Raw genomic sequence first — 23,821 nt, 5'->3', positions numbered from 1 at the left:
ATTATTATCATTCATTCCATCAATCGGTGGTAGAACGCTAATAGCAAGTACAGCTGCACTCAACTTGACTGCCTTCCAGCAAAACTACATTAGTCAAAACAATGATTTCAATTATTGATTTTTTTCCAGACACAAAGTGCATCTGGGCAATTTGAAAATTCATTTACCGTGTGAATTGATTGATTTGAGTTCAAGAGTACACATGAGAGGAATAAAAATGTTAAATTTACTTTGCAATAATTAAAAATTTTGCATTTAGACATCTCAACATAGATGAAAAATATGGAAGTATGGGTATTACGACCTGTCATATACTTGATTACTTTATACACGTGTAACATTCACCGTTCTACCCATGATTGACAACCACATTACTCAAATTTTCAGAACTCAAATAATTCACATATTGCTTCATGTGTGAGTTCTCGGCAGTATCTATGATTAATTTGAGTAAGATTAAGATCCTTTGCGAATTATTTTACACACTGGGAAACGCCTTAAAACATGATTTATGAAGCTCACAATTCGATAAGTTATTTTAATATGTTGTGAATATATTTTTGGGTATAATGATTAACAAGTGCTTAGTAAAATGAGGAAAAAAAATCAATCCATCAAGTAACCGAAAAAATAAGTACTGTGCCAGTATTTGGTTATGTGAACTCCAATTATGTAGTAAAATAATGATTTCTCTTTTTATTAGTGATTATTTTTTTAACCGTAAAACTATAATTATTGCAAAGTGATAAAATTGTCTTAATTCCTCACATGTGTTTAAAAACATACATTGATACTGAAATTCCTTATGCGTAGAAGACTGAGTGCAAAATTAAATATGTAACTACAAATACCCTGGTCATAATAGTGTATTAACATTATTAAGTTGTAACATATATTTACCCCAGTGTTTTAATATAATTTACTAGCAAATTAAGAAAAATTGTATCAATTATTTTGATGCCATTTTGGTTTATCCACATTTTTCTGGAAGTCAAAGAATCTTTTTTAGAATTTGCAGGATTTATTAGTGAAAAACCGATCTCCTGTTTTTTTAGGGATACTTTATCTCATCCACCTATTATTAGTATAGACTTTGGAACGTCCCACTGTTATATCATTGCATATTTGGGAATATCTTTACATGACTTATTGACAATCCATGAAATTTCTGCAAACACTAATGAGATCTTTTTTTTCTACTAATACCAATCAGAAATCTCTAAAAGAAGGATGATCAGTTGCCAGAAAGGTGGATAAATTGTATAAATTGTAGGTTTTTTTCAAAACTGGCAAACAGTTGTTACAACAAACTGTTCAAAATAAAATAAGAAATAAATAGAAAGTACATTCATACCATCAATAAAATAGAAGATTAAACTTCTTATTCCAAAAATGGTTGTATCTAAATAGTTAACATTTTCATATTCCAAAAAGACATACATGATTATAGCTTTAGAAATGTTGATGATTTAGATACAATTTTTGGAATAGAGTTTAATTTTTTTTTGCGTTGTGCTCTTAGGCATTTAACCAGCAATATGTATTAATGTTTTACATATACATATTATAATATAATTTATATTTGAAGCACTAACTTTGTGATTTTCCATTTTATAATTAAAATGTAACTTTGTTTTAAAATCATTATAAATATTTAATTCTAACTTAATTTTAATGTCTACCGGTTTCGAAGCTAACCGCTTCTTTATCAAGAATTATTTTTTATAATGAAGGGGTTAGCTTCGAAACCGGCAGACATTATAATTAAGTTATAATTAACCCTTTCCTTGCATGACTGCATGACTGCATTGACAGTTCGTCTTGGAGAGACAAGTGAAGTTATTATTTTGGCATTCATAGCGCGTCTTTTGGCTAAATTATGAACTATTTACGTGAGTCATGAATGTATCTAATCAGTAACAACAAAGAATTATATTTTTAAAGAACGTTTTAACACTAACTTTTGGGTATGTAACAAATTTGATACACTATGCAGTGAAGGGTTAAATATTTATAGTGATTTTAAAACAAAGTTACATTTTAATTATATACATATTACTTTATATCAAACCGCTAGTGGTACAGTAAGTTTCTTCTGTAATTTCAAAGATAATTTTTCATCAAAACTATCACACGGTTGAAATTGAAGAAATACGTTTCCGAATTAAGAAATAAATTGAAATGAGAGAAATATATGTTACAAATTATTAACATCAGGTGGTTCCACAGGCCAATGTCCCGCGGGAAGAAACAGGGGATTGGCATTTTAGACAACAATATGCGATAGCCAACGATTAAGCTCAAACATTAAAATAGTCAAGTACAGTGGTATTGTTTCACACTGTCTCGTGCAAGACAATACGACCGAGAGAATCTAAAGCGCTCCTTCAGAAGAGAGCTGGCTTTTCATCTCAACCAGAGCTTCAGTCGCAGGGCGTCCACGCCGTTGAGATAATAACGAAACAATCGTTTGTCCCTCACGAAACCCAGATTCTCGTACAGTCTTAACGCTGGCTTGTTGGTGATTTCCGTTTCTAGCACCACTTCGTCCGCCTCGTCCACCACCATCATCTGGAAAGGAAAATAAAACACGTTAAGAAACAAAAAAGAAGGATGAAAGTAGACTGAATGCAGTCGAAATGCGATCTCTCAGAAGAATGTGCGACAAAACGATGTATAATAGATGTTCAAATAGTGAAATAAGGAAAAAAAAAGCGGCATATTTTTAACTTAATATTTACCCGCCACAGGGCAGAAAGTGTTGTTTTTGCATTTTGAAGAAAAGGTATTGTTTTTTTATTTTTTAAATATACTAAATATTTTTTAAATGGAGAAAAAACATTCAGGTTTTACCTAAAAAGATCTGTTGCACAGTCAAAAGTTCGATAAGTGACTTGATATTTATTTTTGATATATTGTATTATATTTTAAACTTTAAAAACGTTCTCCCGAGAAATCAAGTTTTTTGATTTATGATGTTCTTGAAAGGAGTGAGCGACATATACCGTAGAACGGGGCTACTTGAGCTTTGATGTGTTACTTGAGCCCAGTACAAAAAAATATTTAGATCTGTATTTGGTCTACAATAATGAACGTATCGACATGATTCATTGTTTCCCTGACAGGTGACACTAATTGTCACAATACGTTCATTATTGTAGACTAAATACAGATTTAAATCTATGCTTCCATATTCATCTTCATCTTTGATGAGATGTCAAAAAACAATATCTTAACTATGTGTACATAACTATCAAATCCCGTTGCAAAGCGGTCCTCAGGAATGTGTTAAGATGCCTAATTCATTTATTTGTCATAACAATAAACGCTCTAAATGTGTCAGAAATGAAGACTCTAAAGAGCATATGTCTACGAGAGTCTAAAAGTCTACAAGATAGGGGAAATATGCGAGATGGAAGATGTCGTTAGGTGGGGAAGGCAACGAAGAAGACTATAGTGCATGCATGTGAGGAGAATGGAACTATCCAATTCCCCCACATTGCATCGCAGTACCAACCCCAAGGTAGAGGAGGTAGACATTGCAAGAGCCTTATGCCATTTAAAAACAGGCCACAAGACCTACATCAAGAAGAAGAGTAAGAACAAGATAGATGATTCATTTTGTAATCCAAAGGACAATAGGAGGTTATATTGGTACCAATAAGAGGTGTTCCTAGTATATCAGTCATATGTGCAAATACTATGATGCGTCAAGAGATCATTATATCACGATAGTTGTATGGAGCTGTAGTACGTACAATATACTAGCCACTGGCCACTAGTCAAATCTCACAAATCTGTTTCAAACCAATATAACCAGCGATAACATTGTCACTCACAAAACATAAAACTAATTTAAGTTTATCAATGACTTGCCGGTCAGTCGTTTTGCATTGTACAGTGTAAAGCTATCTCTTTCTCACTCTATTGGATTATTAGATACGAATGATGAAAAGAGACAAATAAACATGTCGATGTCAGTCATGGCGTGTTAAATATGGCTCGGCTCAGGACTCACTGGGTTCGGAAATACGCGGAGATACGAAGCAGATATTCCGATATGGTTTAGTAAACAGATATTTTTTTATTTTCCGTTTATTTCCCGCTCTGCCAAAACATCAAAATGAAGCGCGTACAAGTGAAGTTTGGAGATATTGTTATGAGCTTTCTGAGGCAAACAAATTACCAGTGCGCAAATAATATGCGAACAAAACTATCCTTCAAAACAAGTCTTTCTAATTTAAAGAAACATTTGAAATGTAAGCGTACCGCGTACTGCGGCGGCGGATAGTACGAGATACGAAGAGCATGGTTACCAGACTAGTATCTGGTAAGAGGTAGCGTATCCTAGTATCTTGACATGGTGATATCGGTAATTGCGATATCGCTAAGTAGCAGTCTAAACACACCACTAGTATCAATATTCATATTTCATTGTTTACATCATATAATTCCATATTATTTTTTGACATCTCATCAAAGATGAAGAAGAATATGGAAGTCTGGGCATTTACGGGGCTTACAACCGTCATAGGCTAGTTTAAGTGATCACTTTACACACGTGTAACATTCACCAATTCTACCCATTATTGACAACCACACTACTCAATTTTTTTGAATTACCTAACGTCCAAGTGACTCTGAAATCTAGCTACGGCTTATGCAACACCGTTTATCATGTCCCTACTCAGGCTTCAACTTTAAAAGTTTCATAGCCTATGCCTACTTGTGAGTGGATTTATGTTTAAAGTTACTATAATTTCATGTAATTCATGAGTGAAAATTCTAGGCAAAAACACTCGCTTCAGACACACACACACACACTACTCAAATTCTTAGAAGTTCTATATATATGAACCAATTTAGAAACTTTGTTCTTGAATCACTAGAACTTCACTAGAGACATCTATTGGTGAGATGTAAAGAAGCTTTTTTATTAAGCAGAAACTCTTATATTAGTATGTGAGATCCGAATCCAGATTTTGTGAACAAGTATTTGGACACACTCAAAATGTTGTCATATAATTCCAGTGCCATAGTGCCCTAAAGATGGCCCCAGTATTGGCAATGGCCGGAAAATCAGTAAGAAGTAATAATGACCCGGAAATATACTATCAGCCTTTATCTCTCTGGGCTTCATCTGCACCCAAGTGATACATAAGGCACTGCATCCAACATATTCAGTGTTAACTCGATCTTAACACACTTTGGACAGGAAAGGTATTTCTATCCGTTCGGTCGATTGATGCTTAAGGACGGAAAGGGTATTTTTATCTTCTGCGCCGGCTTCATTTCAAAAGCAGAAAGAAAATAAGGAATTATTAATGTTTTTATATTAATTATATACCAATCTCTTTGTTAAGGTCTTAACTATATGTACATAATTATCAAATCCCAACACCAGCAGTCCGCAGGCTTAAAAAAACTCATACGAAATGTGTTAATTATAAAGGAGGTTGATCGGTCCCATGCCCCAGATTCATAAACATAGAAATGAAATATGGTTTATGGGATACAGATGTCGTAAGTGAAGGAGTTCATGGTGAATGATATAAGGAAAGGGAAAAAGAGGAAGGATGGTAGGTGTTGTAGCAGCGAAAAAGAGAATGCAATCTTTGTTTTTAACCACTTATTTTTGGTACTATTTCTCCTACTGGTTTTGACAATGTGCTTGTCAAGTTTACAAAATGTTCTACAAAGTGTCAGCAATAAGCTTTGAGGAAAAAAAATGGCTAGGACACTCAGGGTTACACATTCAAACTTGTTTGAGCAAATAGTAGGGTACACTGGTAATATGTATGAGTTTATTTAGAATAAAACCCTTGTGACTTTCATCCGTATCCAATATTGCATAAGGCAGTTTAAAAAAAAATTATTTAAAAAAAAGAGAAATATTTGTGTTTTTATTATTTAAAGAAATACCTCTTAACTCTTTCAATTAATGTAAGCCTAGGCGGCTCATTATTAGAAATAGGCAGGGCTTTTTATTTATATAAAAAAGGTCCCGAGACTCACTTCATATCAAGCTTCTTACTTAAAAAAATATATATTCAAATATGATTTAAATATTTATAACAATACCATATTATATCATTTTGACGAATTATAAAAATAAATAGTGTAATTACGTAAGCGTACACATTGTTTTGTCTAATTGATTTTGAAAATCAAAAAAAATTAAAAATCATCCGTGAAAAAAGGTGCCAGGGAAAAAAGCCCTGGAAATAGGTATCAAATTGTGGTAGAGAGGGTTTGAACCGAGAAACTCTGACTCAAGCGTCTGCTACACTAACCACAGTACCACAACCCGACACAATCAATTATACAAATAAAATATATCTAACCGAGATAGCTTGCTTGACAGTGCACAACCCGACACTATCAATGATACAAATAAAATGTACCTAACCGAGATAGCTTGCATGACAGTGCACAACCCAACACAATCAATGATTCAAATAAAATGTAACTAACCGAGATAGCTTGCTTGACAAGGTGGGAGCCTATTTTCCTTTTCCGGTACTTCTCGTCCACGGCCAGCATGGCGATATAGCCCCTCTTCACCTTCTTGCGGTGCAAGTCCAGCTTGCACACTATGGCACCGATACACCGCTTGTTGTGCATGGCGAGGAAGCACAGCTTCGGCCAGTTGTGGATGAAGTATCTGTACGTGTAAATCGAGTACGGCTCCGACAGGTCCTTCTGGATCAGCCTCATGATCTCGGTCATCTGCAACTCGGACCTGTAGGACTCGAACTCTATCGCGTCGGGAGAGGAACAACTTTCGTCTTTGCACTCGGGACACAATACCGTAGGAGACTCTTTGTCGTCGGTTTTGGGTAGGTTTTCGACGACTTCTGATATTTGCACATGACCTAAACGATCCTCCAACTTTTCACTTAAACTATCTTCACTCGCGAGTCGTTCGCATACATCTTTAACATATTCGTTTTCACCATTTTTACTAATATTTTGTTCACTCGCATGATCGCCTGACACGCCATTCGTCAGACCGTTATTCGGATGCAAACTCACTTTATCTTTAAAATCCTTAATCAAATCGTCAGTTTCCGCGATACTACTCGTATTATTGACATTTTCGATAGATTCTTTGGCCTTTTTCGACTTTTTCTTGGCGGTCATTCCTTTCTTTACCTTCGACTCGGTTTTCGCGTCATCATTATTAGTGATATGCTCCATTACTCGGGATTCCAATTGCCCGATAATCGGGTAAAATATTTACTATACAATTTCAGCTCGCTACATACACTTTATTAATATTTTTTTAACTATCTAGACCTGCATCGGTTGCTCGATTTTCCATCAGGTTGCGAGCGAGCGGACATCTTGTTTTCTTACAAGATTGTCAAATCAATCATTTGTCATTGCGCGGATCTTTCAGGAACAATATAATACAAAACGGTTAACTAAGATATTTGTATGAATAGGAAATACTTATAAATTGAAAAAAAGTTTTTACAATAAAGCTATCTAAATTTTCACAACTTAACCATATTCACATTATGACAAAAGAAATTCGTATGAAAAATTGTTGCCATACGATTTTCTTTCGTTCCCGAAATTCTTACTCTAGTGCTGCCACACTTAAATTTAATGAGTCTCGTGGTTTAGATTTATTATAATAGTTCTTACTTGTATTTTGACGTAGTGCAAACTTACCCATATGCGTTTAGTAAAAAAATAAATGAATAGCGCTACAGGCCAGAGAAAAAATGTTTCAGTGTCGGAAAGGAGTTATTAAAAATAAATAAATCATGGAACCGGGTCCTGGTCTTATGAAAATAATGCCATTTCTAAAATAGTAAACATAAATCAATGTCTAACGGATTTACTGACAGCCATGGTACATTTTTGGTGTGGGTTCCTTCTTGATTGTGCTTTATCCTTATCGGTTTTCCTCGGTTTCCATGAAGCCCAATAACATCCTCATTAAAATATGGCATCGATTGTTATTTGTCATAGTTGTAATGTTTTTGTTTTTTTTTTTCTGCTAACCCTTATGAATAAAAACTTACTTGCTATAATCCTACATTCAACATTTGTTAATAGATGGCACTGTCTTTACTTTTTATAATTTTTTCTAATTGGGTAATGATCAATCAAGTAACTTCAGGCAGGTAGGTACATAATATATACAGTAAACCCCCTATAACGTTTGAACGTTGTAGGGGGTTAATGTTTTTAAATTCCATTTTAATTTTAAATGACTCATTTCAGTCTTTTCAGCTGGTCAACATGTAAAAATACATTTTTTTAAATTAACGACTTATAACATTCCCTCTGATATTGCGGTACCCATCTCAACGTTATAGGAGGTTTTACTGTACATATCGCTGATATAATTTATTATATACATGTTCTCAATATTATTAATATTTAAAGCACTTACTTTGTGGTTAGTCATTTATACTTATTTATTTTTTAACAAAAACTAAAATTTTTGTGAAAAAAAAAAGTATTTTATAATTATGTCGACTGTATAAACGTCACTGATGTATAGAAGAGTCCATATATCATATTGACTCTTGAGTTATAAATTAAATCGTCACCCTTTTCTATAACAACACTAAATAATCCGGTAAATATTTGTATTACATTTACTTTTTATGTAGGTATGTTATCTTTTCTAATAAGAAATGAATTAAAAGAATCATTTTCTTAGTACTTTTTTATTTCTTTTTATTTTACAAATGTTAGGTATGTACCTATATGGTTTAAGTAAGGAACATTCATTTCGCTACCTATGTCATTATATAATTACACTTTTAATGGCAAAATAATATACATTTTATAACTAATGCAATATGAACAAAACATTTTTTTTTATATATAATCATTATTGTTTTCATAATAACCAGTGTTTTTTTATTAACGTATGAAAAGGTACATTTAACTCTAAAATTGTGCGTAGCATAAAACGTGATTGTTTTTTTTACATAAATGCCACTCCAATTCTTTTATTTTTTAAACGTCATTTTTACTAAATTTAAGTAAAAAGTATTACTCCCGGAAAGAGAAAAAAATCATGAGAAATTTGATACTGTAGTAAGGACCCCTCGTTACTATGAGTGGCAACACTGTCAAATTAAATCTAAACTTATATTTATATTTTAAAGATCTATTTACAAATAATATAAAAATGAGATAATTAGCACTTGTATCTTTCTTCGCAGTTGTTTCCTGCTGCTCCCCAAGCCGCCGCTTCCTTTGCTTCTTCGATGATCTTTTCGTATTTTTTATCGTAAGGGACAATTCTGAAAAAAAAGAATCGATATACTAACAGTATGTTAAAAGAAAACCATTTACAATATAGGTACCTACATAGTTTCTTCTGCAATCAATTCAGGGCTGAATTCACAGTAAAATCATAAATTAATTCACAATATTTTGAGTGTGCCATATTTTTATTCACAGATTCGTCGACGAAGACAAGACGAAGAAAGTTACATGCGGTTAATCTTTTCAATAGATACTATCTACAGATATAGATTCTAGTACGAAAAGTGTAGAGAAAATATCATGGTGCAAAGTTGTACTGTACCCCAGGAGACTTTGCACCAAAATATAAATAATAAAAAATACTGGTAAAAATACATACAATTTTTAAAATGGATCAGACATGTTACATGTATATGTGTTATTACATTGCAATAGTTGAAACCTCAGAAAAAGTAAAAAACCTGATCTGAATAGACAATTTTTGGAAAAAATGCAGTATTCTGGTGCAATTTATCCTCACTTTACGGAACATAAATACAACGAATCTTAAGTAATATGGTTGTCAATTAATTGTGCAATGGTTAATGTTATACATTGTACAAGTTGATTACTTAAATCAACCAAAGACAGTCCGTAATCCCTTTAAATACCCTTTACTACCTCAAATGGGCCTCTTCGTCCTGGTTAATTTCAATCTTTCCGTAACTTAATCTTTAAAAATTTAATGTTTGGCGATTATGACATTTTAAATCGGTTGTATTGTAAGAAAGTAACTAACACCACTTTTTTTTACCAAAAAGTAGTACCTTTAGACTCTAATAGATAACTTTAACCTTTTCCACTCTGACTATTTTTTCTCATAACTGATCAGCTACTCCGATCAAAAAATGCGACGTTTTTCTACCATTAGAATAAATATATTGGTTCCCTAATTTTGGGACACTCTGTCTGGCAATTCGTATGACCATGTTAATTAAGACTAACTGTATTTATCTGAAATATTTTTTGGTAGAATATACTTAGCTGATAGAGAAATCAGTGATTAAAGTTATACCTGCGCCGGGCCAGTCATTGTGGCCCACGGAGCTGCCTACTAGAATCATACGGGCCAGAATGTCTGGCCTACAGAGTGGTGAGAGCTAAAGTTTAGAGTTTCTACACTACACACGATCTTCTGTAACTCCAGCCCATTTTGGACTTTTGATTAAATCCTTAATGAAGACATCGTTTAGTATCGATGACTTTATTTTTAGAAGGTAACACCGTGTTGACTCTATTTTTATTGCTCTAGCATTGAAGGTGGTGTCGGAATAAATAACAAAACAAAATAATTTGTTTATGTTTAGAAAACATTGTTGAGTACGTTTGTTTTGTATATTATTTTGAGAAATAAAAAGACTTTCTGATCCACTTACATTTTTATCAACAACCAACTAGTTTCGGCAACAACCTGTTGCCCTCTTCAGGGTTTCATTTATGACCCATAATTTATGATCATAAATTAAACCCTGAAGAGGACAACAGTTTGTTGCCGAAACCAGTTGGTTGTTTATAAAAATGTGAGTGGATCAAAAAACAAAGTCTTTTTATTTCTCAAAATAATATATCAATATGATCCACAAAGTTAATGCTTTCAATATTCAAAACGTTTGTTTGGCTTACCCGTTCGTAAGCTTGGCTGCAGTGAGAGCCAAGTCAGCCCCTCCGCAGTATCGTTTGGCCAACGCCGGGTTGAGGCAAGACGATCTCCCGAGGCAACCCGGCCCACCGTGCAGATAACTAACCCACAAGTCCAACTCTGCGCCACTAACCCACGGAGAATTAGGGTCATCTAAAAATGTGAAAGATAAACAATTATTATAATACATTATAATTCATTATTAATTATTTTAGATAATTTATATGGCGCCATTTTCGTAAAATACTACCTCAAGGGTGCTTACTTACGTAATTATGATATGAAAATGATAACCAACTAACTAACTAACCATCACGCCGCTTCCCCGCAGGGGTAGGCAAAGAGAATCGAACGCCACATTTTTCTGTCTTTGCAAACATTCTTCGCCTCTTCCACGTTCATGCATCTCCTCATACACACTCGACGATTAATACGACTCCTGACCCGGCCGCTCTCAAGTATTTAACATACCTGATTGTGCCAAGTTTGATAATGATTAGACAAAAAAATATATTATATGTATGTAATAACCTATCATGTTACGTTCAAATACCTTAATCAGCTTTGCTTGATACAAAACTATTACGTTTTTACATCTTAAATACTTGCACACATGTTGCATGTATGATATGTATGTTGCATGTGTATATTTATGTATAATAGAAGCAGATGTAGACAGAGGAAAACTTGGCATTATCAAGTATTTCAAATACTTGAAAAAGGGTGAGGTCAGGACACGGAATAATCGGAAGTTATGCATGAGGAGATGCATAAATTTGGAAGAGGCGAAAAATGTTTGCAAAGGAATATTGATGTGGCGTTCTTTTCTCTCTTGATTGTCGATTTGGGAAATTGGGTCTCAGTTGACAAATAACTAAATTTCAGACAATCAGACAACCCTTTATATCTTTTCAGGATACTGAGTTCCTAACTGCTTCAGATCAGCGCTAGCTTTTCCTAGTTAAACTCAGAAAACTTGCATTTTTGACGTCAATCGTGAAATTTACACATTGGAAAAAATGAGAAGATCGCTTTTATATTAAAATTTCATAAATAATTACATAAAATATTACTGACGATTTCACCAATAAAATACATGTAATACAATTTAAAATGAAAATTTGAAATTTGAACTCAAAAAGATATAATATCTTGAAACAAAATGATCTACTCGCGATTCATGGGTGTGTATGTATTGTATTATTGTATTATAATTTTTAAAGCTCTAAAGCTGCCCAAGACAGGGACACATAATATCAAGTAATAATCGACGTTGGAGGTACCTGACACTCAAGGTACATGACACATGAAGAAGACAATTATTACAATTGTGTCGCCTACTTTCAAAATCCGCCAGATCCAATTTTATAAGATTTTAAAATAAATACTCTATCGGAATGCCAATTGTGGGTTTTAGTGTTTAAAATATTTATATACTTGAAAACCCTGCTAAAAAATACAGCGTTGTATTTTAAATTCCGCTATATTCATGAAACTTGCCTTCTGACCCATATCGGCCAATCAGAGAGCGGGGATAGGTCAAAAATTACGATGACATCACTATCGGTTTGTCTCGTGTTTTTTTTTTTTTTAATACTGAAAAAAGTCTAAAAAATGTTAAAATTCTCTATTTCATAATCTTTTATCTAAAGATAGACAAATCTTTTAAACATAAATGTCACCCGAAGAATTATGCATTTTTTGGAAAATCGACTTACATGGATCTGGCGAATTTCGAAAGTAATTTTATAAAGTTTCAATAATTCACTCACTTTCTAAGCTTCTTCCGTATCCGTGAGAATATGCACCAGCGCCGAACATCCCTGCTGCCAGAATCAAAGCCTTCAGCACCACTAGAATTACTAGGTTTGTAAGGTTAAGGCTGAGGACCTGGAATTTAAAAGTATGATTACCATAAAAATCAAAATAAAAATATTAAAGATTCAAAAACGTTTTTGAATTAAAATATTAAAAATAATGAATTACACCAAAAATGAATATGCGGAAAAATTCGATTCATTAGTAAAACGCGTTTTTTTGTTGCAAAGGGATTATTATCTTATTTTTATTAATAAACTTGTCACTCTAACAATGTTAAGTTATAATTTACATAAAATACAAAAAAACATGTTAAAATTAAAATATTTTAAAAATCAATTGCATCTCAAATGAATATGCTTAAAATTTGGATTCAAATGTACTTATAACGTGTTTTTTCTAAGGGTCTCTTATATTTTTGTCATAAGACTTGATCATTATTTACAAAGATTTGAATATTGATCTTTTGGTCAATTCTCACCATTTATTTCATATATTTCTTTCCATTATTCACCATAATAACACTTTTAAATTTACAAAAATGTTTCCTCATTACATTTTCCTGTACCAAGGGAATCACATTTTTCAGTATTTCATTTAAAAAAACATTTGTAAGTAATTTGTCAATCACGACTCAATCACGAATGACATCGTATATTTTGTCCCTCCAATATTTTCCTGCAATCGGTAAAATCCCCAATATTTATGAAACCAATAATAACTATTATCTTAGTATTTCACTTTTTTTTCAAATAAGTACTTTTTTGCAAAAACTTACTTTTGGTATTAAGTACTTTTGCAAATAAGTACTTTTGGTATTTACTCAACAATTTAATAATAAAATTATTCGTAGGTACTCGAAATTGTTTACAGTGCCTATTTATACATTCTTAACGTCCATCTTTAATATTATTACGTAATTCTGATTTTTCTGTACATGAGAGGCCTTTACCTACCACAAACTTTTATAATTTTATCTACGCTTCATGAAATCATTGTATCGACTATTTCATTATTTTATATCAAATAACATTATTCTCAATGATTAAAGTCTATCTTTTTATTACTGAGTTAATTAAAAAAATATATTAAGATGTTCAGCATTATTGGACCCACGAAATGAGACTCTTAAGAAAAGTGTTTGATTATGATGTTTAATGCATTGAAACACGTATCACAGTAGATTTTAATGAATAATGATATATACCATGTAAAAGTAAATTATGCAGAATTAAATTAAGTGCATGTGTTAGATACAAACCTGCCCAATGCATTGTGCAGTATTTTGTACGGATTGCACACCCACCTGACTTGATGCACCCGTAGATCTTGAGATCACTTCTCTCGCGATATCCGCCAGCATTTGTCCTCCTCTTCCGTTGAAGAAATTTCCAGCTGTTTCCATGAACCCTCCTGTAGACCTTCCCGATTGCAAGTCTGTGCCATTGACTTCGGCAATTTCATTGCTTTCTCCATTTTGATACCCCTGAGGGATGCCTCCTTGATTTGTGTAGTTTTCGAATGAATTTGGGTACGATTCTACTTGAGGGTGTGTGTAGTCAGAGATATCTATCTCTTGGTGTTTTGACCGTTCCGAAATTCCGTCATTTGATTGAGATATTTTTTGGTATTCTTTCTCTGGATAACGACTCGGTTGGTTGTAAGCTTTGGAGTAGTGTTTGATCTCTTTCTTGGCGTAGTGAGGAGAGGAGTATGCACCGGGATGCTGGGCGTAACTGTACACTTGATCAGGAATTACGCACAACGCCAAAACGACAAACAAAATATATTTAACGAACATTTTGTATCAAATGTACGAACCGCGTAAAAAATAAGCGAAGATAAACGAACACTCAAATGTGAAGATATTTTTACGCGATATTAGAAGTGCTGTTTGTCTCAGAAAGACTCTAGCGAGACTAAAGCATGCAATTAAGTTTTTACCTTAAACGGTTGATTTCTAATTTTCTCAGAATCGTGGGGACAGTTTACAACTTCCAACCCACCCACTGCCTGATATTTATAAGAAGTTTTGGCACTTAGAGCCACAAAGGATTCTGCCGTTTGAGGTAGGACCCTAAGTGCTTTTATGAGCGGTAAAGAGATAAGGGATGGTTTCGATGTGGGGAAGGGTCTTCTAGAATCGACGGCGAACGTTTTCAAAGGAAATGCGATTACAGAATGGCCTCGAACATACCTGAAGCATTACTTATATGTTCGTAAGACAATTGTCATTGAATGAAACAAAGCGTGAAATTCGTCGCATGGGTGAAGCAACGTCTTGTGTTCAGGTTTGGAGTATTATCTCAATTTCAGTAAATAGTGAGTTGCTCATACACGATCAATTCTATTCACTATCATGAAGATTTTATGAATTGAATTATAGCAAACAGCTTAGTACGCAGGTAATTTTAACGACCGTAGATAGATAAAGCTTTTCAACCCAAATCTCGAAAAATTACAAATTTTACCTTTTTTCTAATATTTTTTTACATGCACTTTGGTCGTTTATGTGACAGAAAAGAAGCTTTTTTTAAGAACAGAAAAATTTAAAGTAGTTTTTTAGTTGTATTCGGTACAAAAAAACCTAGTTAGGGCACATTGTTGTGAATTGTAATTTGTAATTACATATTGTGTATGATGAAAGATAAATAAGTATTTAAATTAGTAAAAGGATTTAGGTCATCAATCAAAACAGTAACTGTCCATGTTTTCATTTTATAATTCAATAAAAAAATATGCTTACAAAATTAGAACTCAATCGATACTTGTTCAAGTTTTTACCAGAACGAGTATGGAACCCCGAGTTCACCAACCATTTTAGTAATTCTACTTTTTCCACCTACTATTCCTCCTTCATTTCTTTACCATATACAAGTAATATCCTGTCCCCTGAGCTCCTTTACATGCTGTATCCTCTCTAGATCCAAGGAACCTGAATGCAGGAACCTGAATCACGTTTCCTTCTAATAGTTGACTCTCAGGTTCAAATATAAAAATAAAACACTTGTTAAAGACAGTACTCAATTTTTTTTTCACCTGTAGATGACATTATTCGTATTAACATTAATAATCTCAAAAGTGGTACATTTTTTGACATCTCAACATATATGAAGAATATGGAAGTCTGGGTATTTACAGGGCTTATGACCCATCATAGGCTGGTTAAATGATCACTTTACACACGCGCAACATTCACCATTCTACCCATGATTGACAACCATATTACTTAAGTTTTCGGAACTCCTAGATATATTCATCAATCTCACGACACATGAGTTCTCAACAGCCATCTATGTTGGATTGAGAAAGCTTTTATCTAGCGGAGACCTTTTTATTTGTAATAATATCACAAGTGGTATTTTAAAGGTGTTTAATTTTTTTTATGTTTGAAGTTGTTATCAAACATCTTGTTATTTCACAAAATAAATGCCAAATCAAAAAACAGTATTGTATATCGCTCAGGATGTCACCGTTTTGATCCAATGCTGTGCTGTATGCACTATTTGGTGAGGATAAGGGTAAAGAAAAAGATAACCTTTGTCAACACAAAAAAAAATACTAATACTTTCTCATCTAATTGGATTAGAAAGTTTTCTTATTTTCATTTCAATAGTTTGCCTATTTATGAATAGATTTACTGGTTTGATGATCCGAGTACACTGGAAAACGAAAGTCTAAGAGGGTATTCATAGTGTATGTTTATGATAATAAAATTATGTATTATGTTTATATATCATTACAAGGTATGTAAATTTGTCACCAATCACTTTACTTAAAAATTCGTCGCGATTTTTAAAACCTTTGCTCCACAATTTTATATCAATTAATTAACATATGAATCCGTTAGGTAGGCACAAAAGTTGTGCCTATATTTATGTTAATTGCATTATGGTACATTTTTGACTGACTTTTAATTTTATATAAATATATATATATATATATATATATATATATATATATATATATATATATATATATATATATATATATATAGATATATATATGTATATATATATATAAATATATATATATAAATATATCTATATATATATATATATATACATATACATATATATATACACATATATATATATATATATATATATATATATATATATATATATATATATATATATATATATATATATATATATATATATATATATATATATATATATATATATATATATATATATTTATATATTTATATATATATTTATATATATATATATATATATATATATATATATATATATATATATATTTATATATATATATATATATATATATATATATATATATATATATATATATATATATATATATATATATATATATATATATATATATATATATATATATATATATATATATATATATATACACTAGACTGAGAAATTGACGTACATTTCAATTGGTCTTGGTGTTTGTGATGCATTTTTGTTCACATCTATCCCTATCATTACTTTCCTACCTACAGACAAACCTCTAAAATTAAAAGCTTTGCGGGTTGTTCCTAAAAAAATTATTAATTTTACTTTCTTGTCTTTTAATTTTTTAGCTATAAACGCTTAAAAACTAACTGACTAACCATTGCGCCGTTTCCCAGCAGGGGTAGTCAGAACGCTACACTCTGTCTTTTGCAAATATTCTTCGCCTCTTCCACATTCATTTACCACCCCTCATACACCATATGTACATACTACATTTAAGTGTAAATTTTCTAGAAGTATTTTTTATTACTCTGCTTAAATTGAATTGATCTGCATTAGAACCTAACCTTGTTATACAATTCTCACAATGTTGTCATTAAGTATAATGTAATATAACTAAAATTAGGGTTATATCATTATTTGTTCAAATAAAACTTCGTGCGTTGAATATTGTGTAAGTGAGGAATGTCACGATGTCCGTAATATTACATTTCGTGGTATTGTCTAATATTGTATATGTACGTAAACTCGACACTTGCAGTTAAAATAGACAATGGTGACATTTCTAGGAAGTAAATGCTTCTTCCCTCATTGTTTTAGTATGAAACCAACCACAGCAAGTTGCGGAAGGCTGTATTAATACAGTATTTCCGGTGAGGAATTAAGCCTTATGAAATGAATGATTTTTCCACATCGCGAACACGTCATTATAAATGTAGTACATCTACCTAATGATGACAGCCGATCAAAACTCGACGAACAAAATTTAATTGACTCTTTTCCCTGTAAATATATTGTTACTGTGTATTATTTTGTTCAAAACTTCATATAAATTATATCATAATATTTAAAACGTAAAATTAGTATAAAAATTTTGCGTTAAATGGAATTGAATTTCTTTTAAAATTTACTCAAAAAGTCAAATTAAGTTAAGTTAAGGGTTAGTATTCGTTAAGTGGCATCTTAATTTTCTCTAAATCCAAGTAACATTTTGCGTAATTGTTTTTTTTTCTCAAAACAACGTTTTTATGCATTGAAAAAAATAAGTTTTTCATCGAAACAATTACATATGTATATGGTTTTGACAAGAAATGAGTTAAAAAAAAATTATATGTAGGTATATTCTAAAAACAAAAATATATCGGATGTAAAAAGACGTTTGTGACATTTCCGGTGGTCGGTCGGTGATTGAATTCTGCTTGCGTTGTTATTCCCTTGAATTACTTTTTAATTTGCCCAAATAAATACTCGTCTCCCTGTAAAATTTGCAGCTTTAAATTAATTTTGATTAAGTTCTTAAAAGGTACTTCATTCCCTGTAAAATGCTCTGAGTATAAAAAATTGTATTTAAAATTTTAAATAGGCATCTCAACATAGATGAAGAAGAGTATGGAAGCCTGGATATTTACAGAGCTTACGACCTGTTATAAGCTGATCACTTTATACACGTGTAACATTTACCACCCTACCTATGATTGACCACAAATTTTGGTTGTTGTATTTATCCTTCAATTGACACATTCTTTCACATGCGAGTTGTCGACACCATCTATATTTGAGTCGAATAAGTTTTTATTATTTAGCAGAGACCTTATTGAAATGTGTGTAAGATTCTTCGAAAACAAAATTTGAAATTTTTAGTAAACTTATCTTTTGATCAGCTATTTTATTCACAAAAACTGATCAAAATTCGTCCAAATCTTTGTTTACAAATCTAGGTTTGTCCACTTAGAAATTTTTATATTGATATTATCTTCTTAATCTATCTTGAGATATTAATTTAGACAACTCTTAAGTGGAAAAACCAGATTTGTGAACAATGATTTAGACACATACAAAGTAACTTATTAAACATGAATATTTCGTTACTAGGTCAAATATTAACAGGATTTTAGATCGAATACGGATATAAGATGTAAATTTAGATAAGTGCAACTAATATTAAAGATTAATAATATGTCCGCCTCCGTAGTGTAATGGTCAGCACGCTCGGCTACCGTTCTGGAGGTCCCGGCTTCGATTCCCAAGGGGGTAAAAATAAATATAAGTAATTTTTTCACTGTAATACTTATTCAATATTACCATGGACTGGTACCTGAAGCGGAGGGCTGATCACCTTTCCTTCATGTGTAAAACGATCATGATAACACTGCGTTTATAAGACACAGTGCCCTATGCACCATTGGGGTGCGGATAAGGTTTTTATTATTATTATTAATATTAACGAAGAAAAAAATTAAACTCTTAGAATCATATTGAATTAGTTTTATTTCTATTTAATCTTATTTTTTTCTGACGTACATATTTTTATCTAAGCCTAAAAGAGTATTTTTCTTTAAAGCCTTAACTTTGATTTTGAAATAAAAAAAAATATTTTGTTATTTTTTTTTAAATCAAACACATTTTTTTTTGAGTTTACCAAGCTATTAAGTTTTTTTATTAAAGAAACACATAAAAATTAATATTGTGACAATTGTTTCGCCTAGTTATGGCATTTTTTAATGAATGCCATAACTTTCAAATGACATTGTCACAATATTAATTATCATGTTTTTTTTTTTAATAAAATACAACTTAGTTGACTCAAAAAATCTGTGATTGATTTAAAAATTATTAACAACATTTTGAGTGTGTCCAAATACTTGTTCACAAAATCTGGATTATCTCCAAATTACAGGAGTTATTTTCATATTATTTTTTTTTTGTCATCTCATCAAAGATGAAGAAGAATATGGAAGTCTGGGCATTTAAAAAAAAAAAAAAAAAAAATGAAAATAACTCCTGTAATTTGGAGATAATCCAGATTTTGTGAACAAGTATTTGGACACACTCAAAATGTTGTGAATAAATTATCTGGTCAAATTATAAGCTTAATAATAAAAATGAAAATAGTATTTTCTGGCGTTTCTCATGTGTGTGATTATAATCCGGGATTTGGATCTCACATACTAATATAAGAGTTTCTGCTTGATAAAAAGCTTCTTTACATCTCACCAATAGATGTCTCTAGTGAAGTTTTAGTGATTCATGAACAAGGTTTCTAAATTGGTTCATATATATATAGAACTTCCAAGAATTTGACTAGTGTGGTTGTCAATAATGGGTAGAATTGGTGAATGTTACACGTGTGTAAAGTGATCACTTAAACCAGCCTATGACGGTCGTAAGCCCCGTAAATGCCCAGACTTCCATATTCTTCTTCATCTTTGATAAGATGACAAAAAAAAAAAAATAATATATAAATTATTACATAAATTAAAATGGAGTTCTACAAATTGAACGCCAAATCAATAAATATATTTTTTTAAATGTTGATACGAACACTTGTATATACTAGTAATCAACAATTTACATTGGTTTTCGTTACAAAACTGCCATCTTTCGTTATTTTACTGAATTAATGAAAAACGAAGGAAAACTGTCCGTATGGTTTTCTCAGTGTATGTTACTTTATGTAATTTTATGAAATTCAATCTTAGTTACAACGTGTATTCACAGATGTCACTAAAACTCTCGAATATTTTTTTGTACTTATAATCAAAGAAAAAATAATAAATTAAATAGTGGTTATATTTTATCGCGTCAGATAAAAAAATAGGTAGCTCGTGAAATACTTGCCAGATGACCAAAATATAATTTGAAACAATAGTATTTCATATTATTATTTATTTTTTATTTTTTTGACATCTCATCAAAGATGAGGAAGAATATGGAAGTCTGGGCATTTACGGGGCTGACGACCGTCATAGGCTGGTTTAAGTGATCACTTTACACAAACGCAACATTCACCAATTATACCCATTATTGACAATCACACTACTAAAATTCTTGGAAGTTCTATATATATGATCCCATTTTGAAACATTGTTCTTGAATCACTAGAACTTCACAAGAGCTTCACATCTATTGATGAGATGAAAAGAAGCTTTTACTGAGCAGAAACTCTTTTATTAGTATGTGAGGTCCGAATCCTGGATTATAATCAATCACACACATGAGAAACGCCAGAAAATATCATTTTCATTTTTATTATTTAAGCTTATAATTGACCAGATATTTTATTCACAACATTTTTAGTGACTCCAAAATTGTGTGTAATTGTAGATGATCCAGATTTTGTGAACAAGTATTTGGACACACTCAAAATGTTGTAAACAATAGTATATATTTATTTTTTTACTGTTACTTCTTAGTTTTACTGCATTTCATGTAACAAAAAAAAATCTCCATATATTACAGGTGTCTCAACTTGAAACGATGCATTCATAATGTTTACATGAAAACAGATGGAAGCCTGAGCATTCCAGAGCTGCGACCTGGAAATTGGCTGGTTTAAGAGATCACTTTATATATTGTGTAACATTCACAATTCTTCCTATTATTGAACATCCATATTGCATTAATTTTTAACAGTACAGCAATAAAAGCATGTTGTTGGATTTCTTTCTATGTTAGTTGAAATTTTAATAGATGTGAAGTTTTAGCTGACGACACTGCCCTTAGTTGTGAAGTATATAGCTCAATTAAATTAGTATTAAATATGAGATTAAATTTTGCCTCTTTTATTTTATTCAACCAGCGGTTGAGTTTCGTCGATACTAGCATCATTAGACTGGTGGGAGGCTTAACATTGAAAAGATTTAGTAACTGCAGCTGTCAAGAAGCACGCTGTCCGCCATGCGTAATGTTTAGTATTACGTGTGTTGCTGTTACGTTCAAAAATGGTCCCTTATCTCTTAAAAATAGTTCTTTATTTCTCATATGACACATTTTTATTCATAAAGACAATGTTTTTAATTTCAATTGCAAGCAATCGGTGGATGACTTTAGGAGAAATAAGATTTTGAATTAACGAACATTTACAATTTTATTTACATAATAAAAATAATAAAACCCTTATCCGCACCCCAATGGTGCATAGGGCACTGCGTCATATAAACGCAGTGTTATCTTGATCGTTTACACATGAAGGAAAGGTGATCAGCCCTCCGCTTCAGGTACCAGTCCAGGATAATATTGAATAAATATTACAGTGAAAAAATCACTAATATTTATTTGACCCCCCCTGGGAATCGAACCCGGGACCTCCTGAACGGTAGCTGAGCGTGCTGACCATTAGGGTAGACTGGGTACGGTTGAAACAAAGGACGGTTGAAACAGAGCAAATATCTTACAAACCGTATGCGGTAGGGTGAAGGGTCCAAGGGACGAACAAAGCGGACAACAAGTTCAAACACAAATATCAGTGTTGCATCGCTCGCCGTACTGTGCAGTTGCTCATAGGAGGTCCTATTGTATTTTGATAACCAAAAGTAAGTATTTTTGTTCTGAGAATTTTCCTTTTATTACGGTTTCTATTGAAACGATATTATTGAGTATGATTTCGTGTTTGAAATGAAGCTTGTAGAACACAATATAGTGACTAGTTTTAATGTGCCATTATTGTTAACATTACTATTTTCTGTTTTCCACCTAAAGGAGGGGTTGGGGACGGTTGAAACATTTTTTGTGGGTACGGTTGAAACAACATATTTTTTCAGTTTTCCTGTTTTCTAGATGCCGAAAGTACGCGCAAAAAAGACTTCGAGAGGGGAGGTCGACTTGTCGAGGTATACATACGCTTATGAGGAGGTTAAAGCAGGAGATTCACTGAAAAAATTAGGAAAAGCATGGATTAAACCACTGTTCGCTCATTAGATATATACGAAAGCGAGATGCATCTGGTGAAGAAAAAAATGGGATATGAACCCCACAACGAAGTTTTTAATAAAGAGCAGGAGCAGGAGCTTGCAAAATACTTGCTACTAAAAAAAACAGAGAAAGAAGAGATAAGAAAGGAGCATGAAATAAGGTTGAAACGGATGAAAACTAAGTAAGTGAAGAAAAGATTGAATGGAGGAAAAAGTAGAAGGATCGTTAAAGGAAAAAATAATCATAATACGCAACAGGAATCATCATCAAAAGAGGACGAATGCTATTGTGTTGTTGTTGTTGTCTGTCACTGTATTCAGAGAGCAGATCCGGTGAAAAGTGGATACAGTGCACCACTTGTAAACTGTGGGCTCAAGAAGACTGCACAAAAGGTGGTCTTAGCTATGTTTGCCACAATTGCAACTCGGAATGATCCCAAAGCTAGATTTCCGCTTGATTTATGACTAATCAAAATGACAGAAGTGTTTCCTTTTAGTTTATTCACAGATTATTTTCGTTCGATTTGTTTTTTTTTAATGCCATTGTTTTTAGTTGTTTTTGTTCATTACATACATATCTGTAGACTGATTAATATCGTCATGCGGTGCCATAATTATTTATAAAACAAAAATAAATAATGAATAAAACGTCTTACAATATTAAATATTGATTTATTTGCGTGTGTTTCAACTGACCCCAATCACTGTTTCAACTGCCCCTGGTATGGGGACGGTTGAAACAAATCGGATATATTTTTTTTATTTGATCTGCCACTAAAAATGACATACCGGGTACTGAAATAATACTTCCCATTAGTAGACAGAAACACGCTCTTGTATTTAATGCATCTTCATCATCGCTTGCCTTGTAAAGAGCAATACTATGGACAATATAAGCAAAATTGTTTCAACCGTACCCAGTCTACCCTACACTACGGAGGCGGACAAAAAACAAAAAG

The 23,821-nt window shown here is 32.2% G+C and overlaps 2 protein-coding genes across 2 annotated transcripts; both read right to left on the bottom strand.

Annotated features, from left to right (window-relative positions):
- Window positions 1–1,796: 1,796 nt before the first annotated feature.
- On the bottom strand, window positions 1,797–7,569 carry LOC148313598 (N-alpha-acetyltransferase 30-like). Its single transcript, XM_088259983.1, has 2 exons — window positions 6,475–7,569; window positions 1,797–2,571 (listed from the first exon to the last, which is right to left on the bottom strand). Exons 1-2 carry the CDS (start codon window positions 7,198–7,200, stop codon window positions 2,407–2,409), a joined length of 891 nt encoding a protein of 296 aa, XP_088116109.1. The 5' UTR covers window positions 7,201–7,569; the 3' UTR covers window positions 1,797–2,406.
- Window positions 7,570–8,674: 1,105 nt separating this feature from the next.
- LOC148313597 (uncharacterized) lies at window positions 8,675–14,657 on the bottom strand. The gene is made up of 4 exons (XM_088260561.1): window positions 14,043–14,657; window positions 12,691–12,808; window positions 10,903–11,071; window positions 8,675–9,275 (listed from the first exon to the last, which is right to left on the bottom strand). The coding sequence occupies exons 1-4, from the start codon at window positions 14,535–14,537 to the stop codon at window positions 9,170–9,172; spliced, it is 888 nt and encodes a 295-aa protein (XP_088116687.1). The 5' UTR covers window positions 14,538–14,657; the 3' UTR covers window positions 8,675–9,169.
- Window positions 14,658–23,821: the final 9,164 nt, after the last annotated feature.

Source organism: Brachycentrus maculatus, unplaced genomic scaffold, assembly GCF_059751285.1.
Source record: "Brachycentrus maculatus isolate JH-2025_06_01 unplaced genomic scaffold, ASM5975128v1 h1tg000007l, whole genome shotgun sequence".
NCBI lineage: Eukaryota > Metazoa > Arthropoda > Insecta > Trichoptera > Brachycentridae > Brachycentrus > Brachycentrus maculatus.
This window is presented reverse-complemented; position numbering and strand designations above follow the sequence as displayed.

Coding starts and splice junctions, on each gene's coding strand:
- LOC148313597 (XM_088260561.1), bottom strand. CDS start 14,537: ATGTTCGTTAAATATATTTTGTTTGTCGTTTTGGCGTTGTGCGTAATT. Junction 12,809..14,042: donor CTACGGGTGCATCAAGTCAG/GTGGGTGTGCAA, acceptor TTTAAATTCCAG/GTCCTCAGCCTTAACCTTAC. Junction 9,276..10,902: donor GCAGCCAAGCTTACGAACGG/GTAAGCCAAACA, acceptor CTTTTTTTTCAG/AATTGTCCCTTACGATAAAA.
- LOC148313598 (XM_088259983.1), bottom strand. CDS start 7,200: ATGGAGCATATCACTAATAATGATGACGCGAAAACCGAGTCGAAGGTA. Junction 2,572..6,474: donor TTGTCAAGCAAGCTATCTCG/GTTAGTTACATT, acceptor TTTCCTTTCCAG/ATGATGGTGGTGGACGAGGC.